General features: G+C 43.1%; 1 protein-coding gene across 1 annotated transcript in view; it reads left to right on the top strand.

Moving 5' to 3' along the window:
- Window positions 1–833: 833 nt before the first annotated feature.
- The window catches only part of piwil1 (piwi-like RNA-mediated gene silencing 1), a gene marked incomplete at both ends in the record, with an annotated part of 49,536 nt that continues 22,558 nt past the window's right edge, over window positions 834–27,811 (top strand). The window contains 12 exons of the mRNA XM_084307799.1: window positions 834–902; window positions 3,203–3,305; window positions 4,026–4,154; window positions 9,060–9,274; window positions 9,391–9,512; window positions 9,631–9,711; window positions 14,296–14,493; window positions 15,095–15,203; window positions 15,788–15,914; window positions 25,760–25,877; window positions 26,009–26,123; window positions 27,171–27,358. Coding sequence (XP_084163925.1) covers window positions 834–902; window positions 3,203–3,305; window positions 4,026–4,154; window positions 9,060–9,274; window positions 9,391–9,512; window positions 9,631–9,711; window positions 14,296–14,493; window positions 15,095–15,203; window positions 15,788–15,914; window positions 25,760–25,877; window positions 26,009–26,123; window positions 27,171–27,358 — 1,574 coding nt within the window. The remainder of the gene's footprint in view (window positions 903–3,202; window positions 3,306–4,025; window positions 4,155–9,059; window positions 9,275–9,390; window positions 9,513–9,630; window positions 9,712–14,295; window positions 14,494–15,094; window positions 15,204–15,787; window positions 15,915–25,759; window positions 25,878–26,008; window positions 26,124–27,170; window positions 27,359–27,811) is intronic.

Genomic DNA, 27,811 nt, shown 5'->3' with positions numbered 1-27,811 from the left:
TGTGCAACACAGGTGGAGAGGCTTTGCTACCATCTAGTGTACATTTGTCAGATTGCAGAGTCAAAAAGCCCAAGATTACTACGACCATTGCGCTCAACAAAATAGTTCTCTTGATTTTTTAAACATACCAGCCGTTGATTCAAAAGCAAGTTATACCTAAACATTTGAACTAGACATACATTGAAATGTAAACGTTATATTAATATGTCAGGCTATAATTTATAAACGAGTATTTTAACGTAAAAGTAAAATATATGCGCATTAATCCTCTCAAGTGAAACGGACTTGAAATAATCAGAGCAACCTTTTTTCCTCCCCTTTCGTTACCTGCTGGCTGCAGTGCTGTCTTGCCAACAGTAGAAGACAAGTATTACTAAAGTGAGTGAGTTAATGATTTCCAATTAATATCCGAATGCCTATATTGATATTAGAATCCATGCTTTACGGGTTTCTTCGCCAATTAAGTCGAAAGGACGGTAAGATAGCATTAAATTGAAAGAGAGCATATTGATTGCAGACGGTACGCTAGCTAACTTCTCACACGTGGTTGTATCCAGGTGGTTGTCCGCAAGGTAACATCCATTAGCATCTGATTGTTTAGCCACGTTGTCCCCAGATTGACACGTTATTAGTCTACATTACATTAAACGGTTGATATAAGACTAACTCGGCCATAACGTTATTACTTCTGGCACGTGTGTGTCTAACGTTAGATGTTAATAGTTTAACCAACATCAAATATATTAACATTACACGATGCATTATCGAGTGGTATGTTTTAAGTTGATGTTACATTCTCTTTGTCCTCTAAAGCAGGTTTAAAGACATATAAAATGACTGGTCGTGCACGAGCACGAGGCCGCGCACGCGGACAAGAGATTGCCGCACCTGGAGCTGGCGTGGTGAGGGGCAGATTAATATTATTATTATTAATGGAGTGGTGAGGGCAGATTAATAATCCATCCTTAACTTTTTATCCTGGTATATCAAAATGTTGGCTTGACTATGATTGGTATTAACGTTTCACTTATTGGCTACTTTAATATACATACAGCTAGCTAGTAGACCCCTGTATATTGCCAGTCCCGTTGGGAATAATACATCCATAGTCCATTCGGGTCCAGTGATTGAAGGTACCGTAGATGCTGTATCAGTGAGTGTATGAATGTACACGACACGACACCGGGCACATGGGTTCTTGCTGATTAATTTGATCGCTTTTATTCTCCGTCACCCATCGAGTCAGGCTGTAGATACCATAGATATCTATAGAACACTAGATAGCTTAAGGCGGAGTCACCAGCGTCACTGAACCGCCGCCATCTTGCTCCAGTTAGCCTTGAGTGAGAGTGAGTGAGCTGCACAGACAAAAATACTCATAACTCGCTGAAATATTGACGGATTTACAAACGGGTTGGTTTGCTATAAACATCAAAGATATAGTTATGATACTGCATACTTATAAATAAAAAAAAATTAAAGATGTTTTTTTTTACAAACCGCTTGAATCATAGCCACGTTAAAATGCTTGTAATAAACCAAACCGTTTGTAAATCCGTCAATATTTCAGCGAGTTATGAGTATTTTTGTCTGTGCAGCTCACTCACTCTCACTCAAGGCTAACTGGAGCAAGATGGCGGCGGTTCAGTGACGTCGCTCTCTATTGGCCGGCAGTGCGGGCAAGCTATCTAGTGTTCTATATATATCTATGGTAGATACAGCCACCTGTCGATATGACCGTACAACACGGGGGCGGGGGGGGTATTTCTGCCACATGACTGCTTCTGCTTTTCAAAATATACAGATTAGAGCCAAATTGATATTAGATACAAGTGCGTCGGACTTTTATTTTGAAGAGAAGGAGCACCATCACGCACCCGGAATAATAAACACCCGTGTCATTATTGGCAGGTGGCTGTAGTCTACAGCCTGACTTAAAAAGATACAAGTGATCGGTTTGATTTTCAATAATCTGCGTCCTATGCACAAGTCAATTGATAACCTAGACCTAAACTGACTCCTTAAATCTCGGGACCTAAAGATTTCTTTGTAGTTAAATTCAAGTGTTTTTAATCACCTTGGCTCAGGACATTCGGGTGTCATGGCAGCATGGGGGAGGGGCAGTCCCATGCGGTACCACGCACGCTATGCCACCACTTTTCTGAGCACAAGTACGCGCACGGATGTGCGCGCACACAAAGTTCACACAAGTTGTCTGATTATTTTAAGTTTGCTTTTGTGTTTGTGTAAAACAATCTTTAATTGAATTAACTTACACTAAAAGTAAATACAAACTAAATTGTAACTTACATTGTTAATTTAGTTTGTATTTACTTTTCTAGTTTTAAGTTAATTCAATTAAAGAAATTGTAACTATTACATTTAAAACAGTTTGTTTTTCCACCATATCTGTTGACATTATAATTTCTTTATATATTGAAGGCTACATCCTGCTACCTTTTTTCAGCTTCTCTATTTCAAGGCAATATTTACAAAAACTAAACTAAAACTAGTAATTTCCTATACAAACATCTTTCCTACTATTTATGCATAATACTCATTCTAATCATAATGCTGGTCGGAGCTGTTCTGTGCGCACACGAGGGAACATTTATGCGCGTGCACGTGGCGTCATCCCCACCATCCCACCACTTCTGATATTACCACAGCACCCCTGGGGAGGGGATGTACAGGCAGAAAAAAAGATGATATGATCTGTGTATGGCTGGCTAGGGACTGGCCTTATACAGGAGGGTCTACCGGCTAATACACGATACTTATTTTCACTTGTGTAAATTAAATGACTTGGTTCCTTTTACCAGTCTGTCTGTCTGATACCAGGCTAAAACAGTCTTGTCTGATACCAGGCTAAAACAGTCTTGTCTGATACCAGGCTAAAACAGTCTTGTCTGATGCCAGGCTAAAACAGGGTATTGGAGAATTTCTCCAATACTATAAAATCTGATGCCAAGGCAAGAAACTTATTTATCATGCCAGAAGCAAACCTGTATTGGTAATAATAACAGGAGCATGTTAGATGTTTGCATTTCTGTCGTATGACCCAAAGTCCCAAACCTGATTGTTCACAAGTATGTTCACAAGTTTTCTCATGACATGTTTTTCCATACAATGTGGTGGTGCAATGCCACAACTCATTGGCCACATTTGTAATTGGAATGATGATCACCTACTGTTTGATTAGAGCCCAGCTCAAGACGTCGCGGTGGCCTCCATCCCGCTGGCTGAGTTAGATCTGGTTGGTCGAGGGAGACAGAAGACCATCCCGGGTGCCATCTCCACGGAAGGTACAGTCCTATCCTGATGTTACAGTAGGCTCATTAAAGTCAAGCTTGTTATTTAAGGAAGGAAATTAACCTTGCCCTGGTAATTGATGGGTTAAAAAAGCCACTACTTGAACCTTTAACTTGCTACAATGGCTGCCTGGTAGCGTGAATACTTTCCTTAATGGGGTTGTACTTCCACGTTCGGTTTGCGTGATCTGATTGGCCACTGACGTTTCTGGTCATGTGACATGTGCGGCAATCGTGTGACGCAAGTTCTGCCACCGGTTAAGCTTAGGCACTCTTTCGAAGTTGGTTAAGGTTAGAGTTTGTCTTAGAGCAGGGCGATAGAACACCAGCCCTGATTCCATACTCTAACCTTAACCAACTTAAGAGTCTCCTAAGCTTAACCAGTGATAAACTAGGCGTTAGGTAGTTTGCAGGCTGTTGGACCCGGAAATAGGCGCAGAACTTGCCGTCACACGATTGGCGCACATGTCACATGACCAGAAACATCAGTGGCCAATCGGATCGCGCAAACCGAACGCGGAAGTACAACCACCTTAGGGAAAGTATTATGCCTGCCTGGTATAGTATACTGACCAAACCAGCCACAGTCGCATTCTATCACAATTTGGCTGGTGCTAATTTCCCACCCTGTTTATGTGTCCAGTTTGTTCAACTGGTGAATAGCCCTGATATTTTAACCAGTATCTTGCAACTAATTAATAATTTTTTTCTCAGCTGTGCTACAGATCTCGGCAGGTTACCAGCAGGTGAGGATCGGTGAGCGAGGCGGCCGCCGCCGTGACTTCAATGATGCCGGAATTAACACCAGACAGGTTATGGAACATGTCAAAGAGTCAAAGACGGGTATGTTAACATTTAATGATGTCATCATTAGAAATATACGTTTTTGCTTTTTCATTGGAAATCCAAATATTGTTGTGAGAACAGAGTGAACCTACCCTCAAGTGTCAAGTATTTTGTAGAGAACCATTGTGAAAACCAGATTTAATTTTCTTTTATAGACTTGTTCAACTACTATGAGCAGCAGCTCTATACTGTAGGTCACTCTGGTGGTCGGATCGGCCCACAAAATTCCCCACCCTCTAGTGGCCACAGTTTTTGCCCATGGTGGTTGACATTTTGCATGGTGATCAAGTGTGTGTTCATGCCAATAGGGAGGTGTAGTCTGACGTCACTTTGGACCCCCACGAGGTCCACCCGTATATCGAGGTGTAGTGGTTAAGTCATTTTCGTTTCCACCCTCTGTTCCACTTAATGTATTTGCCCATTTCTAGATTGTCTCGTTTAAAATAAATAAAGCATGGTGTACCTTTCTGTGCGTATTCATCCACAATCTATAGCTCAACATGAAAATATTCGCAATTAATCGTAAAAGTAGCAAAATAACAATGTTTATGCTTTCGTTCACTGAGAAACTACACTACCATTTTGCGCTGCTGACTGACGGCACCACAGCCTAGACTCCTGGCTTTAGTCGCAGACCTAGGATCAGATTTTCCTTACATTCCATAAGCTTAACAATACGTACAATGGGAAAATAACTGACCCTGAATCTGTGGCTAGTATCTGTTTCACCCAACACTAGTGCTCTGGTTTATTTCTAAAGCTAACCACTATTTGTAAAAGCCACAACCACGTTACCATATTTGTATTTATAATTTAAATCATATAACGTTATTTCGCTGCATATTAAATAACTAAATACTATGTAAATCATTGTTTCGTTGTACATATTGTGTATAGTTTATAACGTTGTTTTTTGTACCTAATGTTAGTAGCTAGCTAGCTCAAAGAGATAAAACTAGGCATGATGCGTGCAGTGCTTTTCCCAGTCTGAGAAGAGGACCTTGCACATTTTACTCGTTCCTGAAACTCCTCTATATGCCCCGATTTAAAATGGTTCACGACAGTAGACATTGTTAACGTCTAGTACGTTTAGCTAGGTAACGTTAGCTAGCTAGCTTGGTTTCAGCTGGCCGTGACCGGGATTAGGCGACAGGCTGCCTACTGAACAACAGGCTGCTTACTGGTAACTAGTTATTTTTTTTACGACAAATTAAAAACTGTATAACTATTATTTCAACAAAAAAAGCTTAAACAATATTGTTAGTGGTCGAAGGGAACACATTTTGTGCAAAGATGGAAGCTTGTCAATTTCCATGCGGCAGAATTGTTACAATAGGCGATAATAAAATGTCCCAATGATTAATCCCCATACGGCTGGAATAACCAGTGACGTCAGACTACACCTCCCTATAGGGAAAATGGATTATCGGCTAATTAACAATTCTGCCTCATGAACATTGAAAAGCTTTCCATTTTTGCACAAAATGAGTTCCCTTCTATCACCAACATTATTGTTTAAGCATTTTTGGTTGAAATACAATTCTGCGATTTTTGTTTATGATTAATTGCGAATATTTTCATGTTGAGCTATATATTGTGGATGAATATCCACAGAAAGGTACACCATGCAAATATTCATGCTTTATTTGTTTTAAATGAGACAATTTAGAAATGGTATATAGTCAAGTTAGACCGCGCTCACAAGTTCTAACACTGGGTGCTGTAATCCCATAAAGTTCAGTATATCAAAAAGCAGGGTAGCCGGACCAGCAGACATGTTTCGGACAATGTCCTTCTTCAGTGATATGGCTAGCCATATCACTGAAGAAGGACAGACATGTCTGCTATCTATTCAGGCTGCCATTAAAAACATTGAACCCGAGTGCTGGTCCGGCTACCCTGCTTTTTGATATACCGTACAATTTAGAAATGGGCAATGGGAAAATACATTACGTTTTCAAGGTGGTGGACTGGCCGGAAACAGCAATAACGTAACCACTACACCTCCCTATTGGCTAAGGCGTGGCAATGGGAGTGGCCTATCACAAAAGGCACATTACTTTCAAATGGATTTACAGACTTGCACAAGATTTTGAGGAATGTAGAGTCATGTACAGTAAAGGCCATTTATTTTTTCCCAAATTCTGTTTTTTCAGTTTGAATATTTCAGAATTCTGTATTTAGCTTTTTACGCTAATTTTTAGGGATGCACGATATTGATTTTTTGACACAGATACCGATAACTTTATGCTCCTCAAGCCGATACCGATAACCGATATTTATTGTATTATAATAATTTTTTTAACTGTATATATATTTTTTTATCAAACTTTTTTTTTTTTGAGTATTTATAAGCTCCGACGTCATCGGTACTGCTATCGGTACTCGAGAAATTATTGAGTTTTTTTTTTTGAGGAATTTAAACGTTGCAAACTAATCTTGTTGGCCGTTGTCTATATCTCTCCTGCCTCTGTCTCTGCCTGCGCGGGGAGCGGGTTGCCTGCTCTCTCCTCTCTTCCCCACACACACACTCACTCACTCACTCACACACACACACTCACTCACACGGGTGCTGCGCTGCTCTCATAATGGCGGACGGAACGAAATGTTCAAAAGTCTGGGTCTATTTTACTAAAGTCGATGCTGACAACGCTCGTTGCCACAAGTGCAACAAGACATTTGCCAGTAATGTATAAGCGCTGGTACTTGTCAATGTGGCTGGCGGGGAGATAACGTTAGCTCCGAGTAGAGCAGGGGTGGGCAATTATTTTTCCCGGGGGGCCGAATGAGCAACTGAAAATATGTTGGGGGGCCGGGCCAAAATTCCAAACTCAATTATGCATAATATACATTTTATTTCTATATAAAAAGCAGTAAATGGCATTGTTTTGACCCCTGGTAAGAGTGTATGTTATTATTTGGCAATTAAAAGGTGAGGTTATAGCTTTCAAAAATATCATTTATTCAAATAGAATTTATTTCCAAAATGATAAACAAAATGTGAAACATTAATAACAAAGGGAATTTTGAGTTTCATATACTATTGAAACAAGGATTTTCTTAGCTTTCTAAAGACATCACATCATCTTATAGCAAAAATAAACAAGACATGTCACTGAACTGTGTAAAGAAAAGTGTCCCAGTTTTGTAGCCTTTTTTACTTTACATGCCTATATTAAACATTTTATGTTTTCAGAACTGTGCAAAAAAAAGAAAAAAAAATATCAAGTGTCCCATTTCACTTGTTATATTTCCACATTTTAGTGTTCTTCAGTTCTTTTTTTTCATTCAGTGTGAGAAATCCAGTCTCTGTTGAGCTTTAACAAGTCCATCAAAGTCAGGTTGCATGTCTGAGGTGGAGATGTGAAGCACAGCTGCCAGATGTTCATCAGTGAGAGAGGATCTGTACCTGGACTTGGTAAACGTCATGACTGAGAATGTCTGTTCACATATGTAGGTGGATCCAAAGAGAACCAACATCTTCTGAGCATGTCTCCTAAGCGTATACTGTGCGTGTGAACGTTGACATGAAAAAGAAAAAAAAAAGTAAAAAATAAAAATAAAAAAAAATATTAAGAAAATATATTTTTTTAAATTTTTTTTGAATTTTTTTTTATTATCATGTAATCTTTCGCGGGCCGGTCAGAATCATCCCGCGGGCCGGATCCGGCCCGCGGGCCGTACAATGCCCAGGTCTGGAGTAGAGTAATGGCTGACAATCCGGAGGTAAATAAACGAACGAGAGCTTCTGATTGGTGGTAAGAAGAAGAGGTGGGTGCAAGCCGTGGGACGTAATTGGCAGATCGACTGTCTCCGAATGTAACGTGACTACGTCACAGCCAAGAAAGGGAGCGCTGGATTTGTGAAAAACTCCCTGTTCGTAAACCACACGCTATCAGTTTTACCACAGTACTGGCAAAACGGGAGGAGGCTATAATAAAAACAAGCGCCCTTCATCCAAATCCACCCACACCGGATTTATTTTAACCAAAAAATGTATTATATGTTATCGGAGCTATCAATAACGTTATCGGGATGACGTCATAATTGCTGATATCGGCCCGATAATTATCGTGCATCCCTACTAATTTTACCATCCGAAATAGTGTCTTAATGTTTTTAAGTGCTGCAACTCAAATACAGTTCAATTTTACACAATTTTACAAAAAATATTGTGGCAAAATAAAAATACACATTTCAAGTGTAAACAATAGATACAGCTAGCTACATTCCATTGTGATTAAATATAGTAATGCATAATTTATGCACCTTTAGTTTATAAAGGACAGTGTGTACTGACAATAGATGGGTGCACCAGATTTAGCAAGAAGCGATAATTTCTTTATAGTCCTTTGTACTGTAACGTTACATAGCTATTTAATCACATTAGTGTCAGTGATTAGACTTGCCCTCTAGCTGGATCTATTGTGATCAGAGATCATCGTTAGAGAACTGGTGTGTTTTGGGAAGCACTGTTTTTCCTTGTTCCTGACATGGCTTTTTAAGTGATCTTCGCACGTGTTTTTGCTTTGCACCAAACGTTCCATCTTCTCCCGAAAACGGAATTTCAGTCCAGATTAAGGCAAATTCTGCAATATTCCATGTTTTACAGTTTATTCCATTTTTATTGGTCAATTCCGTGAACGCAGATGGCTCTATGGTCATGAGCCAAAGGACAGCTGATTAACTTCATCTCAATTGGCAAAAAAGGGGAATGACTTATATCAAAAGGCGCATGACACGTAACATGACCAAACTTTTGGAAAGCTTGACCATTGGGCAAGGACACACACAGCCACACCCTGTGTGTGTGTATATGAGATGTATATATATGAATGCATGCCCATGGATGTATGCGGTCGCAGATATTGCATCCCCCCCTTTTTTGATGTACTCTGGCAGGTACCCATGGCTCAACCATTCAGCTGAGAGCCAACTTCTTCCGCATCCTGAACAAGCCACAGTGGATGCTCTACCAGTACCATGTGAACTTCAACCCCCCCATGGAGTCAAGCCGCCTCCGCTCTGCCCTCCTCTATCAACACGAGGAAACGCTTGGCTCAGCACGTACCTTTGACGGAGCCCAACTCTTCCTCCCTCACAGACTGCAAAATAAGGTACTCCCGTGGGAGAGCGAATGTCTGGGGATGATGGATCACATCGTCTACCACAACTACTGTATTGAGTTTCATCTTTCGCAACATTAACCCGACACGTCCTCTTGAATGTTTAGGAGACTGTACTTCACAGTGAAACCAGACATGGAGAAAAGGTCAACATAACAGTCACTCTGACCAATGAACTGCCAACCACTTCGCCTGTGTGCCTTCAGTTTTACAACATTATCTTTAGAAGGTCAGTTTTTCAGTCATTGTTTTAAGTAAGTGTCATGGCAAAGACATTAAAATGATCAATGATCTTGCTATTTAAATTAGGCTTGGTGTGTAATTCGTAGTCATATTGTTTGTTTTAGGGTGCTGAGAATGCTTAACATGCAGCAGATTGGACGCAACTACTACCACCCTGATGATCCACTCAACATCCCACAACACAGGTCTGTTTCACCAACGTGTCTCCACTCACACTAGCTATACTGACTAGGCCTGTCCCCGACTAAGGATTTGTATAGTCGACTTTTTTTGGCAGAAATTTGTCGGTAGTCGACTTAACCCCCCCGGCCCCCATGCATTCCATTTGGGCTGTGGGCAGGGCTCCAGACTAACTTTTTACATTGGTTGCACCAGTGCGCCTAACTTTTAAATTTAGGTGCACCAGCACATAATTTAGGTGCACCCAAAAAAATTCACGGCGCCTTTTGCCACTGCAATAATAAATTTTAAGCGTTACCATTACCTTTTTTGTCAGTTCCCATACACATTAGTAATTTATTAAGATGTTATGTAAATGATTGTAAAAAATAACATTGTATTACAGTTGGCTGACAAAGTACAATCCTTCACTTTTCTATGTCTATTTTAACACATTCAGCTCAGCTCCAGTTAGAGCTGTCCCCAATCTGTTTTTGGGATTCGAACATTCGCCAGGGTTTTTTTCGAACGGATGTTCGAACAATCGTTTTTCATCATGCAAACAATTTGCTCCTAAATAGGGAGGTGTAGTTTGACGTCACTTTGGACCGCCGGCGAGGTCCACCCGTATAGGGATTTATCATTGGGAAAATGGATTATCGGCTATTGTAACAATTCTACCTCATGAACATTGGAAAGCTTTCCATTTTTGCACAAAATGAGTTCCCTTCTATCACTAACATTATTTGTTAAGCATTTCTTGTTGAAATAAAATTCAGCTTTTTTTTTCATTTCTGTTAAATAAAGTTTTCATTCATTCACCTCCCTCAGGTATTTTATGGCCACTTCCGTCCGCGCCTCACTCCAGCGTACTTGACTTACTCGCAGGTTTTTTCTAGTTCAGTACTGCCGAGTCTTGACTTTAGGCACAATGAATGAAAACTTTATTTAACAGATTGCAGAATGGGTACAATACAGTACGGCTCAATACACACAATTGTTAAGGGGATTCAGACCAGAGAGAGACTTTCGTCTTGTTTACATCAGGGTCCCCCATTTTCAATTCATAGTGAACATTGCTGCGGTTGAGTAGTAGTACCTACTTACTGTTCACGGGAGGCTTCAATAACGTTTGAATGATAATCCATTTTGTTGAAACAACTTTGTTGGCCGACAGCTCCTTCTATCTTAACGTTGGCTGCGCTCTAACGTTACATAGCTTAATTAACGTGCATGACATACCTGTGTAACGTTAAGCAGCTTGTGTTTCGCTGGGAAAGCATCACTGCAATGACTGCATACACTTTGTTTAATCCAAACGTCCATTCAGAAACGTTGTATTATGAAACCAGTACGAGACGATGTGCTTATTTATCGTTTCAATTAGGAAAGTTGATGTCATTCAGCGAATACGAATTTCAGGGTGATGATCAGAGCCAACCAGAGGCAGATCGGGGCTGGTCTTTGCAGAATGCATGTGTTGGAGCCAATCAAAGGCAGAGATTTTTTTTGAGAGAACGCACATGGCCACGGGGGGAAGGCGCTACTCAGTACACAGACATGACAGACAGACAGACAGACGGGGACCTTGGATCACCAGTGCGACAAGGGAAAACATTAAGTCTCACTGAACTGATTTTCGGTCGCACTCTGGAGCCCTGGCTGTGGGGGGTGCTTAATGTCTGAAGTCGACTAAAGGCTTCTTGTCCTCTGCGAAAGCATGCAATTGGTCCACTGATGGATACATCTTGATATGTCGTCTAGTGTGTGAAATCCTCTTTCAGTGCCTCTGTGCCCGTTTTCTTAGGCAGTTAGCCTCGCTGGTATGTGCGCCTTTAGAGTTAGCCATGCTTCTAGGCCTCTTTGCTTTTGGAAAGAATGATTAAATATATATTTTTTAAATGTATAATCTTTATAAAAAAAAATGCATTTGACTTGACGAGTTTGGCAGTCGACTACGGCTCCTTTCGACCGATTAGTCGACTATTCGCAGGTTCTCGCATTACGGGTTCCAGTGCAAATTGTGGGAAAATAAAGGAAATTCATTTGGGAATTGAACAAAAATAGGTTTTAGACTTGCGGTCATTTGACATGTTGTGATATTTGTTAGTAAGAATAATCTTCAGCTTCAGGATTGTGGCCTAGTTGACATAATTTACTGCGTTCACCAACCAAAATCTTCAAATCCAGGACATTTAGAAAATAACGCAAGTGGTACCCAATCTACGCTTGTTTTTGGAATCTATTTTCAAAAGAACGTTGGCTATCTGGTAGAAGAGCCATATGAAATCAGTTAGATTTTCCCCCAAATTCCATCAATTCTTTTTCCAAATTTAGTTTTTTCAGTTTTAATATTTCAGAATTCTGTCAGAAATAATGTCTAATAAGTGGGAATGAATAAATCAGGGATGTGCTTTTTCCCTTTAACTGGATTTCCGGTTTTTCTGACCTAAAATCACAATAAAAAAAAAATATATATATATATATATATAGTGAAACGCGAAAGCAACATTTATTGATTGATTGATTGATTGAAAACTTTATTAACAGATTGCAGAATGGGTACAATACAGTACAGCTCAATACACACAATTGTTAAGGGGATGCAGACCAGAGAAAGACTTTCGTCTTGTTTACATCAGGGTCCCCTTATCAGACCTGCTATTCTTGCATAACAGATTTTCATTGGCTATCGATAATGTTAGCAGTTTTGTTGAGTGGCGTGAGATGCTGTAAAGACGTCAACACAATAGGAAACACACTTAACACTGGATTGCTTTTGTAAAACTGACCAACCAGGGAAGGTTACTTGCAAGCAGTGCTGCAGTCTGCCACTCAACACCACTCAAGGGAGAGCAAGCATTGTCCAGTTAATGTGAAGCTCTGTAGAAACATCAAACTCTCAAGCATGAGGTACAGAAGCCAACCTAGACATAACCAAGAAGCTGAGATGGAGAAATGTCACCACCTTCATTCTCAAAATCGACCTGAGAGCAAAAGAGTCCATTAGTCCAACTGCAGCCCTTCGCAGTAGGCAAGACTTTGAGAGGAGGCGGTTACAGGTGTTGCACAATCTGGTTGCAAAGAAGAAAAGATAAGGTCCTAATGTTAGTGTTTGAGCCAGGAGGGGTCAAGATGACTCCCTTTACATTTTTTAGGGGGACACTTGATATATTTGATTCATTTTCTTTGTCCCTTACCTCTCCCACCTTCCTCTTCCCTGTGAACAGTTATACAAATATATACAAATAAAATGTGTTCATTTATTCAAATTATATATATATATATATATATATATAAAAATGATTGTTTAGAAAATGTTCAGGAAGGATTGTTTAAAACATTTTCAGGTTTTTTTCTTAAGGCGCAATCGCATCCCTGATGTCCACAATTTAATAAGATATAACAGTCCATTTAATGTTTTTAAGTGCTGCAAATCAGAAATACAGTTCAATTTTACACTATTTTTCAAATAATGTGACAAAATAAAAATACACTTAAAGTATAAATAATAGATACAGCTAGCTACTACTGACATTATCACAATGTAAGTAGCCTAGCTATATCTATTCTATTGTGATGAAATATAGTAATGCATAATTTAGGCACCTTTTGTTTATAAAGGACAGTGTGTACTGACAATAATTTGCATTAAACGAATAGATTGGTGCACCAGATTTAGCAAGAAGCTATAATTTCCATCTATAGTCCTATGTCCTAACGTTACATAGCTATTTAATCACAATAGTGTCAATGATTAGCCTCGCCCTCTAGCTGGATCTATTGTGATCACCAGGGATCATCGTTAGAGTGCTGGTGTGTGTTGGGAAGCACAGTGTTTTTCCGTTATCCTGACATGGCTTTTGGAGAGTGATCTTCGCACATGTTTTGCCGGTCCACGGTATGTTGACAGAATTTGCAAAACACCTTATCGCCGGTCATATAAAAGTCATTAGGATACTGCGCTGCTCTGAATTTAGGGCTTAGTGTGGAATTTCTTGCGACGTTAACGTTAACACCGAAGCAGCTAGACGCTTGGATATTGCTGCGTGTTGTGTTTAACACGCTGTAGCGTCCCCGGTCGTGTTTGCTTTGCACCATGTTCTCCCGAACATGGAATTTCAGTCCAGATTAGGGCAAATTCTGCAATATTCCACGTTTACAGTCTATTCCATTTTTATTTGTAGATTCCGTGAACGCGGATTTCATATGGCTCTAATACTATCTGGTTTGTGCATTTAGCGCCCCGTGACCAGCCAACACCTGGGGAACGCTTTCAGAAGCCACCTGAAAGAAACTTCTCATGCTGTCCTGCAAGGGGATAAAAGCTGAAAACGCCATAGTATCAATAAATGTTTTGAAGATCAAATTAAAACTACTGTAATAAATACATAATAGAACCTTGTTTGGAAATATTGAAAGCATCATCCATTGTGCATGCATTAAACTATAATAACCGACACAAGCCAAGCTGAATGGCTCAAGTTGGGCCAAGAGCAGAGGTCAAAGTGCATCCGTCTGTTTTTTGCCCATGTCCTGCTTTACGTTCCTTTTGAAAATCGATCTGTATATTGTGTAAACCCTGCAATTGGTTCACTGTGTTTCACCAGGTTGACCATCTGGCCAGGCTTCACCAGCACCATTTTCCAGTACGAGTCGGGCATCATGATGTGTACTGATGTGACCCACAAGGTGTTGCGCAGTGAGACGGTGCTCACCATCATGGCTAACCTGAGGCAGCAGCATGGGGGCCAGCGCTTCAGCGAGGCCTGCACCAAGGAGCTGATAGGTCTCATTGTTCTGACTAAGTGAGACCTACATCGGAATTCGTGTGTGTGCGTGCGCATGCGTCATCTAGTTGGCATCTAACAGCTTCCCCTCTGAGCATGTATAAAGCCTTGATGCATTTGTTCTCTAAACATCCTTACAGATATGTGGTATAGTAGACATAGGACTACATATAGTGCACAGGGACAGCATGATGACTAGACATTTGACTCCATGCATTTAATGCTTAAGTATATCATTATCGTGCTGTGTTGTGGTTCCAGGTGATTAAGCCAATTATGCTAAAGTCTGACACTATTGATTGCGTTCCATCCCCCAGCAATTTATATGGGATGAAAAATGCTGCAACTAAGCGATGAAATCAATGTATTCCTTGTCAATCTTTCTGTATCTGATGGTCGTGATGTAGAATATCTTACACCAGTGTCCACACAAGAGAAGTCACCGTTAGCCTTCCTCTGCTCCCTCAGCTTTCTTTTTGACATACTGTACCATTCTAGTAGATCATACCTCCCCCATGCTGCTATATTGCTCGAATTCCCCAAGGGTCCGGTCCGATCAATGACCAAATGTAAATGTTAAAAGTTTCCTTATTAGGGTTACCATATTTCCTCCCCTCAGGTATAACAACAAGACCTACAGGATCGATGACATCGCGTGGGACCAGACTCCCAACAACACGTTCACGAGGGGAGCCTCTGAGATCTCCTTCACGGAATACTACAAGACCGTAGGTTTTGTTGTACTGGATGAAATGTGTAGCCGGAGTTGTTGTGGGGGCGTGTTATATGAACTTCTGATAAAACATGAATTTTCTCATTCATAAAAAAAATTATTCTTTTGGAAAATCTGGATTTTTTTTAATTACTACATGAAAAGGCTACCAACTCAATGATTTACTTTGTATAGAAGATTATGACAAACCAGAGTTTCAGATGGTACTTTTTTTTTTTTGTGGAATGTGTATACAAATGTGAAGGTACTGAAATCAGTCGGCAATAACAACAAATGCAATTAAATCCTATCAAGGTATTGGTTCAAAGCATTATTTTGATGGATTATTGAAAATGAACATTGATTTAGTCTAAGTCAGTTAATTCCTCCCAAAAATGTTGAATACGCAAATGTTGCTGGGGGAACTGATTCACTCAGCATGAATGGACTATAGGTCAATACAAAATCGACCTATTAAAAATCTATTTCAAACATTTTCATATCGATGCAGTTGAATCGTCACCTTAGGATCGATGCATTGCGATTGCTATACCCCTACTTCACATCTATGACAATGTATTATTGTTATCTGCCTTCCAGCAATATGGCCTGGACGTCACTGATAAACAACAGGTACTGCTCGTCAGCCATGTGAAGAAGCTTGGACCTGCTGGTGCCGCTCCTCCTGGACCCGCCCTGCTTGTGCCAGAGTTCTGCTACCTCACGGGTACCAATTTACTCAGAGCTCACCTCCTTATGTTTTAACACATTTCAATGTATTAATTAATTATCGTCAAGCAATGCCATGAACGCAGCTCTATGGCCACGGTTGTCGTTTATTAGTATTGCCTGTTATATGATCATATGGACTGGGTTGCACCAGTTTGTTTTAAGGGATTACTAAATTCAAGAAAATTCTTTACTAAACCCCTAGTAAAGTTTGCTACATTAACACTGCTGTCTCTAGCTAACATTAGCAGCAGCAAATGGTAAGACTGCAAGCTAATTGATTAACATCCTTCCCATCTGAAACACTTGACACCGTTATCGATGTAACATTAGCTACCAATTTTAACTGGCATGGCTTTGGCTAGCTAGCTATAGCTAACGTTAACATAGCTAGCTAGCTAAAGTATCTCAGGTCCATCTCTCAAGCCAGCCACTATAGTGTGTTGTAAGCTTTCTCACATACGTAGATAAGTGTTTACGATTATATAATGATGGTCATATTTATATATATATATATACATGGTTCTGTATCGTTAGTGGCTTAGCTTGGCATCGCTACTGCACTATCTCGCGTACGTGCACGCGTACTGAATAAACCACAAATGTACCTCTAATACCAGTATTAGTCTGACCACACCCCTCATCAGCTTACCTTCATAAGCAGGTGTGTGGTCACCTGCTCTCCTCCTTCTCGCTTTCACCACAAGGAAGAGGTGCCTCGGTAGATCCCCACACTTGACACCATGATGGAAGAAATTGGATTAGGAACAGCTTGGACAAGGATACGTTGACATCATATCTTTATTTTCTCTCTCACTATTTTCGAGAAAATACGGCGATATTGTCTTCGTACTGGAGTGTCTAGAAGATGATGATCATTCTACAAACCCTCCACCGGTTTTCGTATTGGGAGCACGCCGCTGCATGCTTCTCAACTGCAGTTCCTTGCTGTGTTTGTTGGGGTGAAACCTGTCAGGCCACAGCTGAACTGTCGGACATGCCGCTGTTGTGAGGAGCGGTGCGTTCCAGGTTGGGTGAGTAGTGTTTGCTGGCGGGCTCCACTTGTCTGTTAGTGCTATGGGGGCTACTTGACAAAGTTTATGGAAACCGGCCCCAGGCTAGGGTCCTTTGTTTAGCCGTCTAGGCGACAGAAGGCCTTGGTCTGGCGACCATTATAGTTTTAACTAGTGGGCCGCGACCATTGACACTGGTGATCCCTGTGTGTTCTGGACGAGTGGATTCTCTCTGTCACCGTGTTAAGACCCCATCTTTCATATCCAAATGAGAGTATTCCTTCACGAGGGGATATGTGCATGTAATGTGCGATAGCGGCAGATTCATGTTCAAAGTCAGCTATACAGGCCAGTTGGTACTGTGCTGATTCCGCCGGACGTGGTAATGTCACCGTTGTGAAGCGGTGTTGACGTCTTGTTTTCTCTTTTCTCTTAAAAAGTGAGGAGGGTTCAGAACGGCGGCCTGTCTGGGTGAGTGTTATGTCATTGTTTACATGTTCATAGCTTACGGTTAGCCGGTCGGTGGCCTGGCGCGGGGTAGCTTGGCTTCTCGCGCGCCGCCGGGAGCTCGCTCCTGATCGCGTGCGTTGTAGATCGGCGTCTCGCGAGCGGAAGCAATAGCACCCGAACGGTTGGAGCAGCCGTTAGCTTGATGCTATTCTGTTGAACGTGCTTTGATTTTAACATGTTTTACACTCTTGACCACGACGTCATCCTTGACAGGGGATGTTCGTCGACCCTGCCTGAGCCTAGACGGGGATTGCGTCAACAAAGAGGACTGTAGCGACTGGTGGAGCGGCGACGCTGCCCGGATCGAACAACACAGGACGGCTGTGTTCTACGGTGTCTTGTGACTGCACTTCGCTGATCTGCGTTCCGGGTAGGTACGGGGTTGGCCAGACCTCATAACACGTCTTCTGGTTTTACCTTGCTAAATGTATTGTGAATAACAGTGTTTTTTCCCAAAACGTGTGTTGTTGCAATACATTTGGGATACGTTGCGGGTTGTGTGTGAGCTGTTTTTGTCACTGGCAGTTAGCTTCTCCGTGCAGATCGTGATGTATTGATCTGGTTGTTGTGTGAGAAACATCATGGTGTTTATGTGTACCGTGTACTCACTACTAAGGCAACTAACCTATGAAGCTATGCTTGGTGACGAGTGAGTAAAAGAATGTTCTTTCTCAGACTGTAATGACAATGAACAGTGAGTTCACACATTAACAGGTTTTCCTGTTTTAACTGGCCGTATTGAGGGTAAAATAGGAGGATTGTGTTTCCCCCCCCGGTTCCCTGGGGACTTTGTCACCTCCTATCAGACATGTTGTGCATTAATTGTGTCTTTTGTGTGGTAGGGATACGATGTAACTCTCAGCTTGATTGCTGAGGTTGTGCTAAATCTGCTGGAGAAACTTATTTCCTAAAGGGAAATTGGTTTGGTTGCTGTCATGTGTGCTTAGCAAGGCCTGTGGTCGATACTAATCAAGAATGATGTATTCTCTCATTGTGAAAAAAACGGCGTTCCTCTGTTGAGTGTTTTTGCCATTTTTTGTAGGTGATGATGGGTTGTGTGTGTCATGTGACCTACAACTGGGTTGTACTGGCCACAGAAGCACATGTGTATGTTGGACCGGGGTTCTTAGAGCCCTCTCTATTCTGTGTTTTTCCTTAGTAAAAATCAGATAGCAGGTTAGCTCGTGCGCTGTGTGGAGCTGTGAAACGCTTCATAGAGCTGACTATGACTGTGTCATATTCTCTTTTTGTCGTTACGTCGTATCATGGGTGTGGGGTCGTAAAGGGGTGAACTGGTAACCTTTCCTCTCCCCATTGTTCTGTCGGTCAGGGGTACACCCCCTGTCCTTCAAGGTTCCCGTCACGTGGCGGTTCGGCACGTTACGGGGGGGGGGGGTTCCTGGTCCCACGGCCTGGTATATTGGGCGTGTGCACCGCAGGAATTCCCCCGCCATAGAGTACGTCACCGTGCGCGTCTCTGTTGCCTGTACGTTAATGCCAAGCAAGCAGTGCAAAAATGCTTCCGCATTCGTCACCGCACGCTAGTGCGGTAAAGCGCCCTTCTTTTCAGACAAATGCTACCGTGCGTGCACCGGCGGCGGCGTGCTCGCTCAGGTGCGTGCGTGCGCCGGCGTGCTCGCGCGAGGTGCCCGCGCATGCGCATGAGATCCCGCCTTGGTTGGAGCTCAATATATATGTCACCGCCTCTTATTCACTATCTGGCACTAGCTCAATTGGCAAGGACACATGGCTGTGGATCCTATGGCTTGTTTGCTGGCGAGTTCGAATCCCATCGAAAATATTTTTTAACGTGATTTTTTTTTAACGTGTATTCTTTCGCCGGTTAAGGTTAGGCATTGTTTCGGAGTTGGTTAAGGTTAGAACGGTTAAGTTTAGGCGCTGTTAAGGAGCTGGTTAAGGTTAGAGTTTGTCAAAGAGAATGGCAATATAATTTCTATGGTTAAGGTTAGGCATTGTTTCGGAGTTGGTTAAGGTTAGAACGGTTAAGTTTAGGCGTTGTTAAGGAGCTGGTTAAGGTTAGAGTTTGTCAAAGAGAATGGCAATAGACAGCCTATTTCCGCGCGACCTGGGCGCTGGGCGGCGGAAAATGAAAGGCGCATTACTGCATGCCACTACGGTAAGTTTTTGCACTGCTTGCTTGGCATAAAGCTACACGCGTCTCTGTTGGTAGGACTTCCGTGTGCTGTTCAGGTCCATGTGATGGATCTGTTTTCAGGGGGGGTGGTCAGGGCTCCTCCTCACCAAGCGCCTACTCAGGCCTTCTGTGAGTTCGGACTCCTTCTTCCATGTGAGGAAGCCTCCATCAGAGTACAGAGCCTTCCTCCTCAGATTGTCAAAGTGAGTGGACCCTCTAGAAGGGTCCTTTTCTATTGTATGTATATTCGATTCAATTCGTTTATTGAGTGTGTATGGGTTCGGTGCCTCTTCCCCGGAGGCCCTAAAACCAGTTTTTTACATGGCTCAAGGTGCAATATATTCTTTTCAATCTGTACAGCTCGCGTGGGAAGTCTCTCTGGGGATCCCCGTCTCTTTCCTATGGGAGGGTGGTGGGATGTAAAAATGTGAACATTTTTTACCCCGGCTGTGTAGACTGGGATACATACTGTTGATGCTTCCTTCTTTCTATTCCAGAAGTGTTGGAGTTAGGGAGTGTCACACCCCTCTTGTCGTTCCCCTGGGCGCCTTGGGGATTCAATGACAGGTCTAAATAGCCTGTTCATTGATGGGGGTGTGTCCCGACGCACGTATAGTGCTAGCTCGCTGTAAACAGGCGATTGACTGGCACGCCTTGGTTGCTTGTGGTTGAAACAGCGTTTTTATAAAGCAACTGAGATGGGGGTTTTTCCTCTTCCGGCGACCACATCCCATGACCTGGGTGGGTTGTCGACGGATTCTCGTTCATGTCTGGGGGATGATGACGGGATGGATCTGAACATATGTAGTGGGGTCTCACGCCCTTGGGGTGGGCCACCAGGCGCGGTTCGTCCGAACGTCTGGGTGGCGCCTTCTTTTCATGTTAAGATCAACACGCATATCTGCCCTTCTCCTGGAGTAGGCATGTCGGCGTGGTTAGGGCACGGGACTGGTTCTGGTCACGCTGGTCCAGATCGGTTGAACCCGTCGTCCGCCGGGGATGCAGATCTGCTGTTCTGGTACCCTGAGGGACTTGGGCTTTTTTCAGGGGGAAAAATGCCAGGTCGGTCTGGGTGTCACAGGGTTAAGCGCTATGGAGACCCTGGTTGGGTATGTTTTTACTCAGCACTGTCGTCATGGCTTACAGCCATGCCATTCTGTACGCGCTCGATCTCGTCGGATCTCGGCCGCTACACAGGTTGGTCCTGGTTAGTACTTGGTTGGGAGACCGCCGGGGAATACCAGGTACGGTGTGCTTAGGGGCTGGTTCTCCATTATTTTTCGCTCCTCTCTCACGCATGGCGAAGAGGGGCCTGTGGGGGTGGTTTTTTGACCTCCTCTGGTGACCCTGTGCTTCCCGTACCGCCAGGCCCGGTCCGAAGTGATGTTTGCGACCCGTAGGCCTGGGTTAACCCTTTTTGGAAACTGAAACACTTGTACTGCGGTATAGCCGGTGTATACCCGCAGGTGTGTTTTGGAGTTTTTTCTTGAGGGGTTATAGGAACAACCACCGCATTGGGTAACACCGAGGTGGTTGATTCCCTGGTGTGTTGGAGCAGTGTCAACTCCCGGGTTCACCGTTTGAGGGTGCCCCTGCACGTTCATGACGTCTGCCAATCGTGTCAGCCTTCTCTGCCTCGACCCCTCTGGGTGGGGGTTGTTAAATGGAGGCTTGGTCATGCAACACCGCCAGCTTACGCTCCTTCCGCCGGGGCGGCTGTGTTCAGCTGTCCCCTCTGGCGCCTGTCTCGTCCGCAGTCTCCAGGCTAGGGTTAACAGCCTGTTGCTTGGTTTTTCCCCGGTGCGCTGCCTGCTTCCGTTGGTTAACCTTTTTTGTGTGCTTACGGCCATGCTGACTGCCTATTCTGCAGGGTCAGTGTGCCAGGCGGTGTGCTATTGGGGGGACGGGGCCCGCTCGGCTTACGGCCATACCGACCTGAACACGCCCGATCTCGTCCGATCTCGGAAGCTGGGCAGGTTCTGGCCTGGTTGGTTCCGCCTGGGAATACCAGGTGCAGTAACTGAGGGGCCTTTGTCCGAATACGCTGGCGATGTGGGGGGCGGGGCACTACGTGCCCACCTGGTGGGGTCTTGATGCTGGCATCATGGACTTCTCCGGGCCCCCATTCTAGGGAGTCCAGTCCTTTTGGTGGGTCTGGGTCTTCCTTCGTGCTCCGCTGCTACGGCCTTGCCACGGGGTTGGGTTTGCCCTTGACCCCGTGATTCTGGGGGCAGTAACGAGGTTGTTCCTCCGTTCGTTCCCGGGTGGCATGCGGGTTGTGCGTGTGTGTAGTCGTGGGGTCGAGCCACGGTCTGCTCACCCTGTGCGTTGAGTTGCTTGAGTGCCTCTTCGCACGGTCGGGTCCGTCGCCCTCCCGTGACGTCCCTAATAGGGGGGCTACCCTCCATTAGGGGGGGTCGGGGGGGCTCGGCCCTCCCTGTTCTGATGGTTTTGGGGGGCTGTCAGCGGGGTGTATTTGTCAGCCAAGTGGCTCCGCTTGGCCTCCCTTGTGCAGTAGCGATGCCAAGCTAAGCCACTAACGATACAGAACGTTAGGTTATGACTATAACCAAGTTCTGTTAGTTAGGGGCGATGCTTGGCATCGGACGGCCGCTGCAGCCCTTGTCCTCACCTTGTGGTGAAAGCTTGGGAAGGAGGAGAGCAGGTGACCACACACCTGCTTATGAAGGTAAGCTGATGAGGGGTGTGGTCAGACTAATACTGGTATTAGAGGTACATTTGTGGTTTATTCAGTACGCATGCACGTACGCGAGATAGTGCAGTAGCGATGCCAAGCATCGCCCCTAACTAACAGAACTTGGTTATAGTCATAACCTAACGTTATGGCATGGTTATTTTTGTATAAATTATAACTTACATGACTGTTTTGGGAGGTAGAGCAGTCGTCTGATAATCCGGAGGTTCCCGATCCGATTCCTGGACATCACTGATAGAAACCAGTGAATCAATCTGCTTGTCAAAGTGTCCTTGAGCAAGACACTTAACCCCTAATTGCTCCCAATGAGCAGGTTGGCACCTTAATGGTTGCCTCCGCCGTCGGTGTGTGAATGGGTAAAATGTGAGGAACAAATTGTAAAGCGCTTTGGATAAAAGTGCTATATAAATTTACGATTTACACCACCTTAGGGCTATGTATAAATATTTAGTAGTTACTAAGCTCTACGTAATTATAACTAGTGTGGTGCAACCCATTGGGATTTAGTAATGACTAAATCTTGATTTAGTAAATACTTACACTGTCTATAACTAGGACACTGTCTATAACTAGGAATATTTTGCACTTTATAAGGCGTGGTGCAATCGACTCCCGTTTGCCTGCCAGGATGTCTGCAATACTATGGATAGGTTAACTGTTGTTGCAAGAATTTCATAAAACTACACTTCCCAGCTCAGGCCAGCCCCTGTCAATCATCCCCTGTCCGTGATTTTCGGTATCATATCTCACGGGTGGAACAAACCTGAACATTATTGCCATAAAATAGAACAAAGTTAGTTTCTTTACCTTTCTGTGAACGTCTAGCAAAAAAACGTGTTGCAATCTGATCTGAAAAAATGGTGGAGAAATTTACATTATATAAAAATAACTACTTAACGGTAGATTTCATTAACTGTTTTTGCTGCCCTGTCGGGCGCCTAGTGGTACTAAATCCAGATTGAACTCTGCCATTGTAAAGGGGAGATTTGGCCCGATCCATAGATGTGTGACTTGGCCATAATAAGGTAATTTATAGGCCTGATATTCTATATTCATATTTCAAACTGCATGTGTCCGGATAGCAGAATTCAGTACTGTATCTACAAAACCTGTAAATCATCTGCACTTTATTCATTTGCTTAGATTTCTTGTTCACGTGATCTCAAGTAGGTGCTGAATGAGCTCAGTGGCAATGTTTCATGTCTGGTAAATTTTAGCATGGTGTTATTCACAGTAAAAGAAGAAGGGAAAAAAAGAATTGATATTCTCCTTTTGGTTCGACAAAATATTTCTGACTCTAAGAATACATTCCCTGAGATCCATAGATGTCCCTAGATACCAAGAACATGCAAAATAATAACAGTTATTGATATAATTCATTCAGAACGCTGAACTTTGAACCCCCCACAGAATCTGCCAGGAAGTGTAGTTGACTGTTCGGAAAAATTCCAACGCTCATTGAAAGTTCTGGATGTCCTCTTCTCAAAATGACTCAATCATTCAGCGACGGCCGCTAATTCAAAATGGTGGATATCCGCGATCACAACAACACATCTCACTAACACTTTATTGGTAAACAAACTATTGCTGAATATATACACTGACTGATGTTGTGATATGGTTATGATGTTTACTCTTGAATACGTTAGGGGAAAAAACCACTAATTACCGTACTTTTCATACTATAAGCCGCACCTGACTATAAGCCGCGCAGAAGCTAAATTGAATGATGTGTACATATATAAGCCGCACTGGACTATAAGCCGCATGTGTTTTAATGTTTAATTACCATATGTAAGGAGTGGAGCCTGTGGCTTAATTTGACTCGACACGGGAAACCTCACCCGGCCCGGACACGGAAAGGATTGACGGATTGATTGCTCTTTCTCGATTCTGTGAGTGGTGGTGCATGGCCGTTCTTATATTGAGCTTTAAGTTCCCACCTCTACAGAGTGACTCCCATTGGGACACAATACTCTCGGACAAATAACATTAACTCATTTACAAGTTGTATTAAGTTTAGCAAATAAGGGAACAGATAAATAACATTTCAATGCAGTAAAAAAAGCAATATTTCGATTTTCGGGTTTTGTCCACATATAAGCCGCACCGTTATATAAGCCGCAGGGTCGAAAAATGGGGGGGAAAGCCACGGCTTATAGTCCGAAAAGTACGGTATGTCACAGTCTAGAGCAGGGGTCTCAAACTCAATTTACCTGGGGGCCGCTGGAGGTAGAGTCTGGGTGAGGCTGGGCTGCATCAAATATTCCACAAAAAAAGGGTTTCAAGCATTCAAAAAAAAGTACAACTGATCCAATCTTCTCAATCCTTAGCAATAACATTTCAGAACATGAACAGTTCTTCAGAACATGAATGGTTCTTCAGAACATAGGCTTCTCAGTGGTGTCAGTGGACTCATCCACAGCTATGGAAATGCACTGCATTTTTTTTTATTCTATCACAAAGCTGTTTAATCAAATCACCAGCCAGTATTTCAGTTATTCTGGTTGCTGCTGTGCGATCTGAGGGGGCTTTGCTTTTGTTTGCCTTCAAACATGGTCTCCATCACTCAGTCATACATTATTTTCAAATTGCCACCCTTCACAAGAGCTACCGTTTCTTGGCATATAGTCACATTGGTTTGGTGCTGGGACTCAGGATGAATGGATATTTTTCAGTCCATTCACCTTTGAATTGCAGTCGACTTTTCTTTTACTGACCATCTTTGAAAATGGCTAGAAACTAGGCTAGTAGTAGCTACATTTATCTCACGGAGATAAAACTGGGAGCGAGTTTACTGTAGATGTGCTGTCAACTGACTCGGACTGAAAGAGAGCGACTACTTTCATTCCGTGAAGACCCGCCCTACTCTGCATCTGATTCGCAGACTGTGGGTGAGGGGGGGAACGCGACGGGATGCTGAATGTGATTGGACCAGACCCGTACACAGACACAGGCAGTGGCAGTGCAGCCAGCCGCTTATGCAGAGCACTGCTCGCAGTCAGAGGAGATAGCGAGGATGCGTTTGCCTTCCACTTTACTTGATATCACTCCGGAATCACGTTTCAACCAAGTCACTAACATAACGTTGCTGTCATGAGCCTGCGCTATGGTAGCCTACAAGTGATAAAATAAATAAAACTTCCAACTCTCGCGCAACGTCTCGGCAAACAGTAGCGCGCGGGCCGCATCAACGCTACACTTTGATGTGAAGTAGGGGGCTGCAAAATATCATCCCTCGGGCCGCAATTGGCCCGCGGGCCGCAATTGGCCCGCGGGCCGCGAGTTTGAGACCCCTGGTCTAGAGAGACTGATTTATGATGTGATAGCATTTTGGGGCAGGTATCGGTCCCGTCGGGTGGAATAGGTTAAGTGTTTCTGGGTCATTCCTTAGATGACAAGATTTTAAACCGTAATCTGTATATCCACTATATTCTTTTACCCCACAGGGTTGACCGATAAGATGCGCGCCGACTTCACCATCATGAAGGACTTGGCCACCCACACCAAACTGGAACCGGAACAGAGGGAGTCGCGCCTCAACAGATTCGTCGGCAGCATACACAAGTGAGTCACATTGGGAGGTTCCCATGGACTAAATGGTTTGAAACTATATGACTTGAGCTTTGATAGAGAAATATCAATATGTCTGTGGACTTGTGATTTGGTACTGAATGATCCTCAAACTTGTTTTGCAGAAATGCTGAAGCACAGGCGGAGTTGAACACTTGGGGACTTAACTTTGACAACAAACTTCTGAGTCTGACCGGCAGAGTCCTCCCTGCAGAGAGGATTACCCAGGGATCCCGTTCGGTATATAAAATGATAGTGATTAGTAGGGGTGGGCCGATGCATCGATCCAGATCGATACATCGATCTAATTATCAATGATCCAATAGCATCGATGCAATGTAAAAAGATCGGTTCATATTGATACTCTTATTTTGAAAATTCCGTGGCAAGTCTCTTATATGCCCAACAGCAGTAGCATGTGAAACGCCTGTGCGTGAAGAGACGTTACAGCAGGGCTACAGAGTGTGCCTATTTGGTTGCAAATGGGGGCGGGCGCGGCATTCTCCCTTTTTGTTTGTGTGCGCGTTCGCGTCCCATCTCTGGTCTTTGGAAAGACATGAGGTCAGAGGAGTTTGATAGTATTTACTGAACATAAAAAAATGTTATACATAATAAATGTATACATGATCATGCAACATAAAATAAATTGTTGTAGGAACGTTTTGGGAGAGGGAGGGGAGGGGTTTTAGGTTCCAAAAATGTTTACTTAAAGTTTAAAGCTCAATATATCAAAACGTGGCACTTTACAGAACAGGTCTATTTGTATTAAAAACAATGGATTGTTTTTCATTTAAATGTCTGGAAGAGCTAAAAAATAAATGTTAAATTATATTTTGAGTTAATCTAAATGTTACTGATTGTGTTAAATGGGCAAAATGGGCATATAATATCTCATATCGATCGCAGGCACCTGAATTGAATCGTATCGTTTCGTGGCAGACTTTGTGATATCAGCAATATTGTATAATTGTCCAAAGAATCGATATTAATTATGGTTGAAGAAATATGGAAAATTATGGTTAAAAAGGCATTAGCAAGGATGATAGTCAATCTGTGGCAGCCCACCACAGCAAGAACATTTGTAAGAAAACATTACAATTTATTTTAATTATCCAATTATCTAGAATGGGCCCATTGCTTAGAATGAATACTTTTATCCTATCCAGGTAACGGTTGCTCTGCTACAAGCTGCAATAAAAACCGATTAGGACTACGATTTAGACGTGTGTGTATGTGTCCCAAAAATGGCATAAAAGAAATGACTAGATGGAATTTTGTGTGTCCTAGTATGATTACAATCCACGGACTGCCGACTGGTCCAAGGAGATGCGTGGGATGCCTCTGATAAGCTCCCGGCCACTGACGAGCTGGTTCCTGTTCTACACTGACCGCTATGCCGGCGAGGCTCATGCCCTCCATGAGACTCTCCACAAGGTCTCGGGGCCTCTGGGCATCCGCATGGGCAAGGCTGTCATGTGAGTTCTCAGTCCAGGACAGAGTTTCTCTAAGCTAGAGGATCGGTTTCAGGGTGGAGAATTACAACCAGCCTCCAGCCAAATGCTGGTTTAAAAAAAAGTGTTTGGTGGTAAACATCATTTGGAGATACTGTTCAGAGTCTGGTAAAATAGTTGGTGTTTGGTGGATTTTTAGATTTACCTGCTACTATGACAATCGGTGGATGAGAAAAGTTCCTGCCCATGGCTTCCTAGGACCAGGCCACTGAGTCAGCACTCGTACTTTTAAACTCTTAAGCCCTAGCCATATTTTCGCCTAAAAGTACACACCCAAGTAAATGGAAGATTGCTCCACTTCCAGGTCCATGTGCATGTTCTTGGTATCTAGGGACAGCTATCGGGGAATGTATTCAGTGTCAGAAATATTGTCTGTTACTATGCTTGAGTAAATTGTAATGAATTTACACCATGCTA

The sequence above is a fragment of the Notolepis coatsorum genome (assembly GCF_963971535.1).
Source record: "Notolepis coatsorum genome assembly, chromosome: 1".
Lineage (NCBI taxonomy): Eukaryota > Metazoa > Chordata > Actinopteri > Aulopiformes > Paralepididae > Notolepis > Notolepis coatsorum.
The sequence above is the reverse complement of the archived record's forward strand: the minus strand, read 5'-3'. Positions and strand labels throughout refer to the sequence as shown.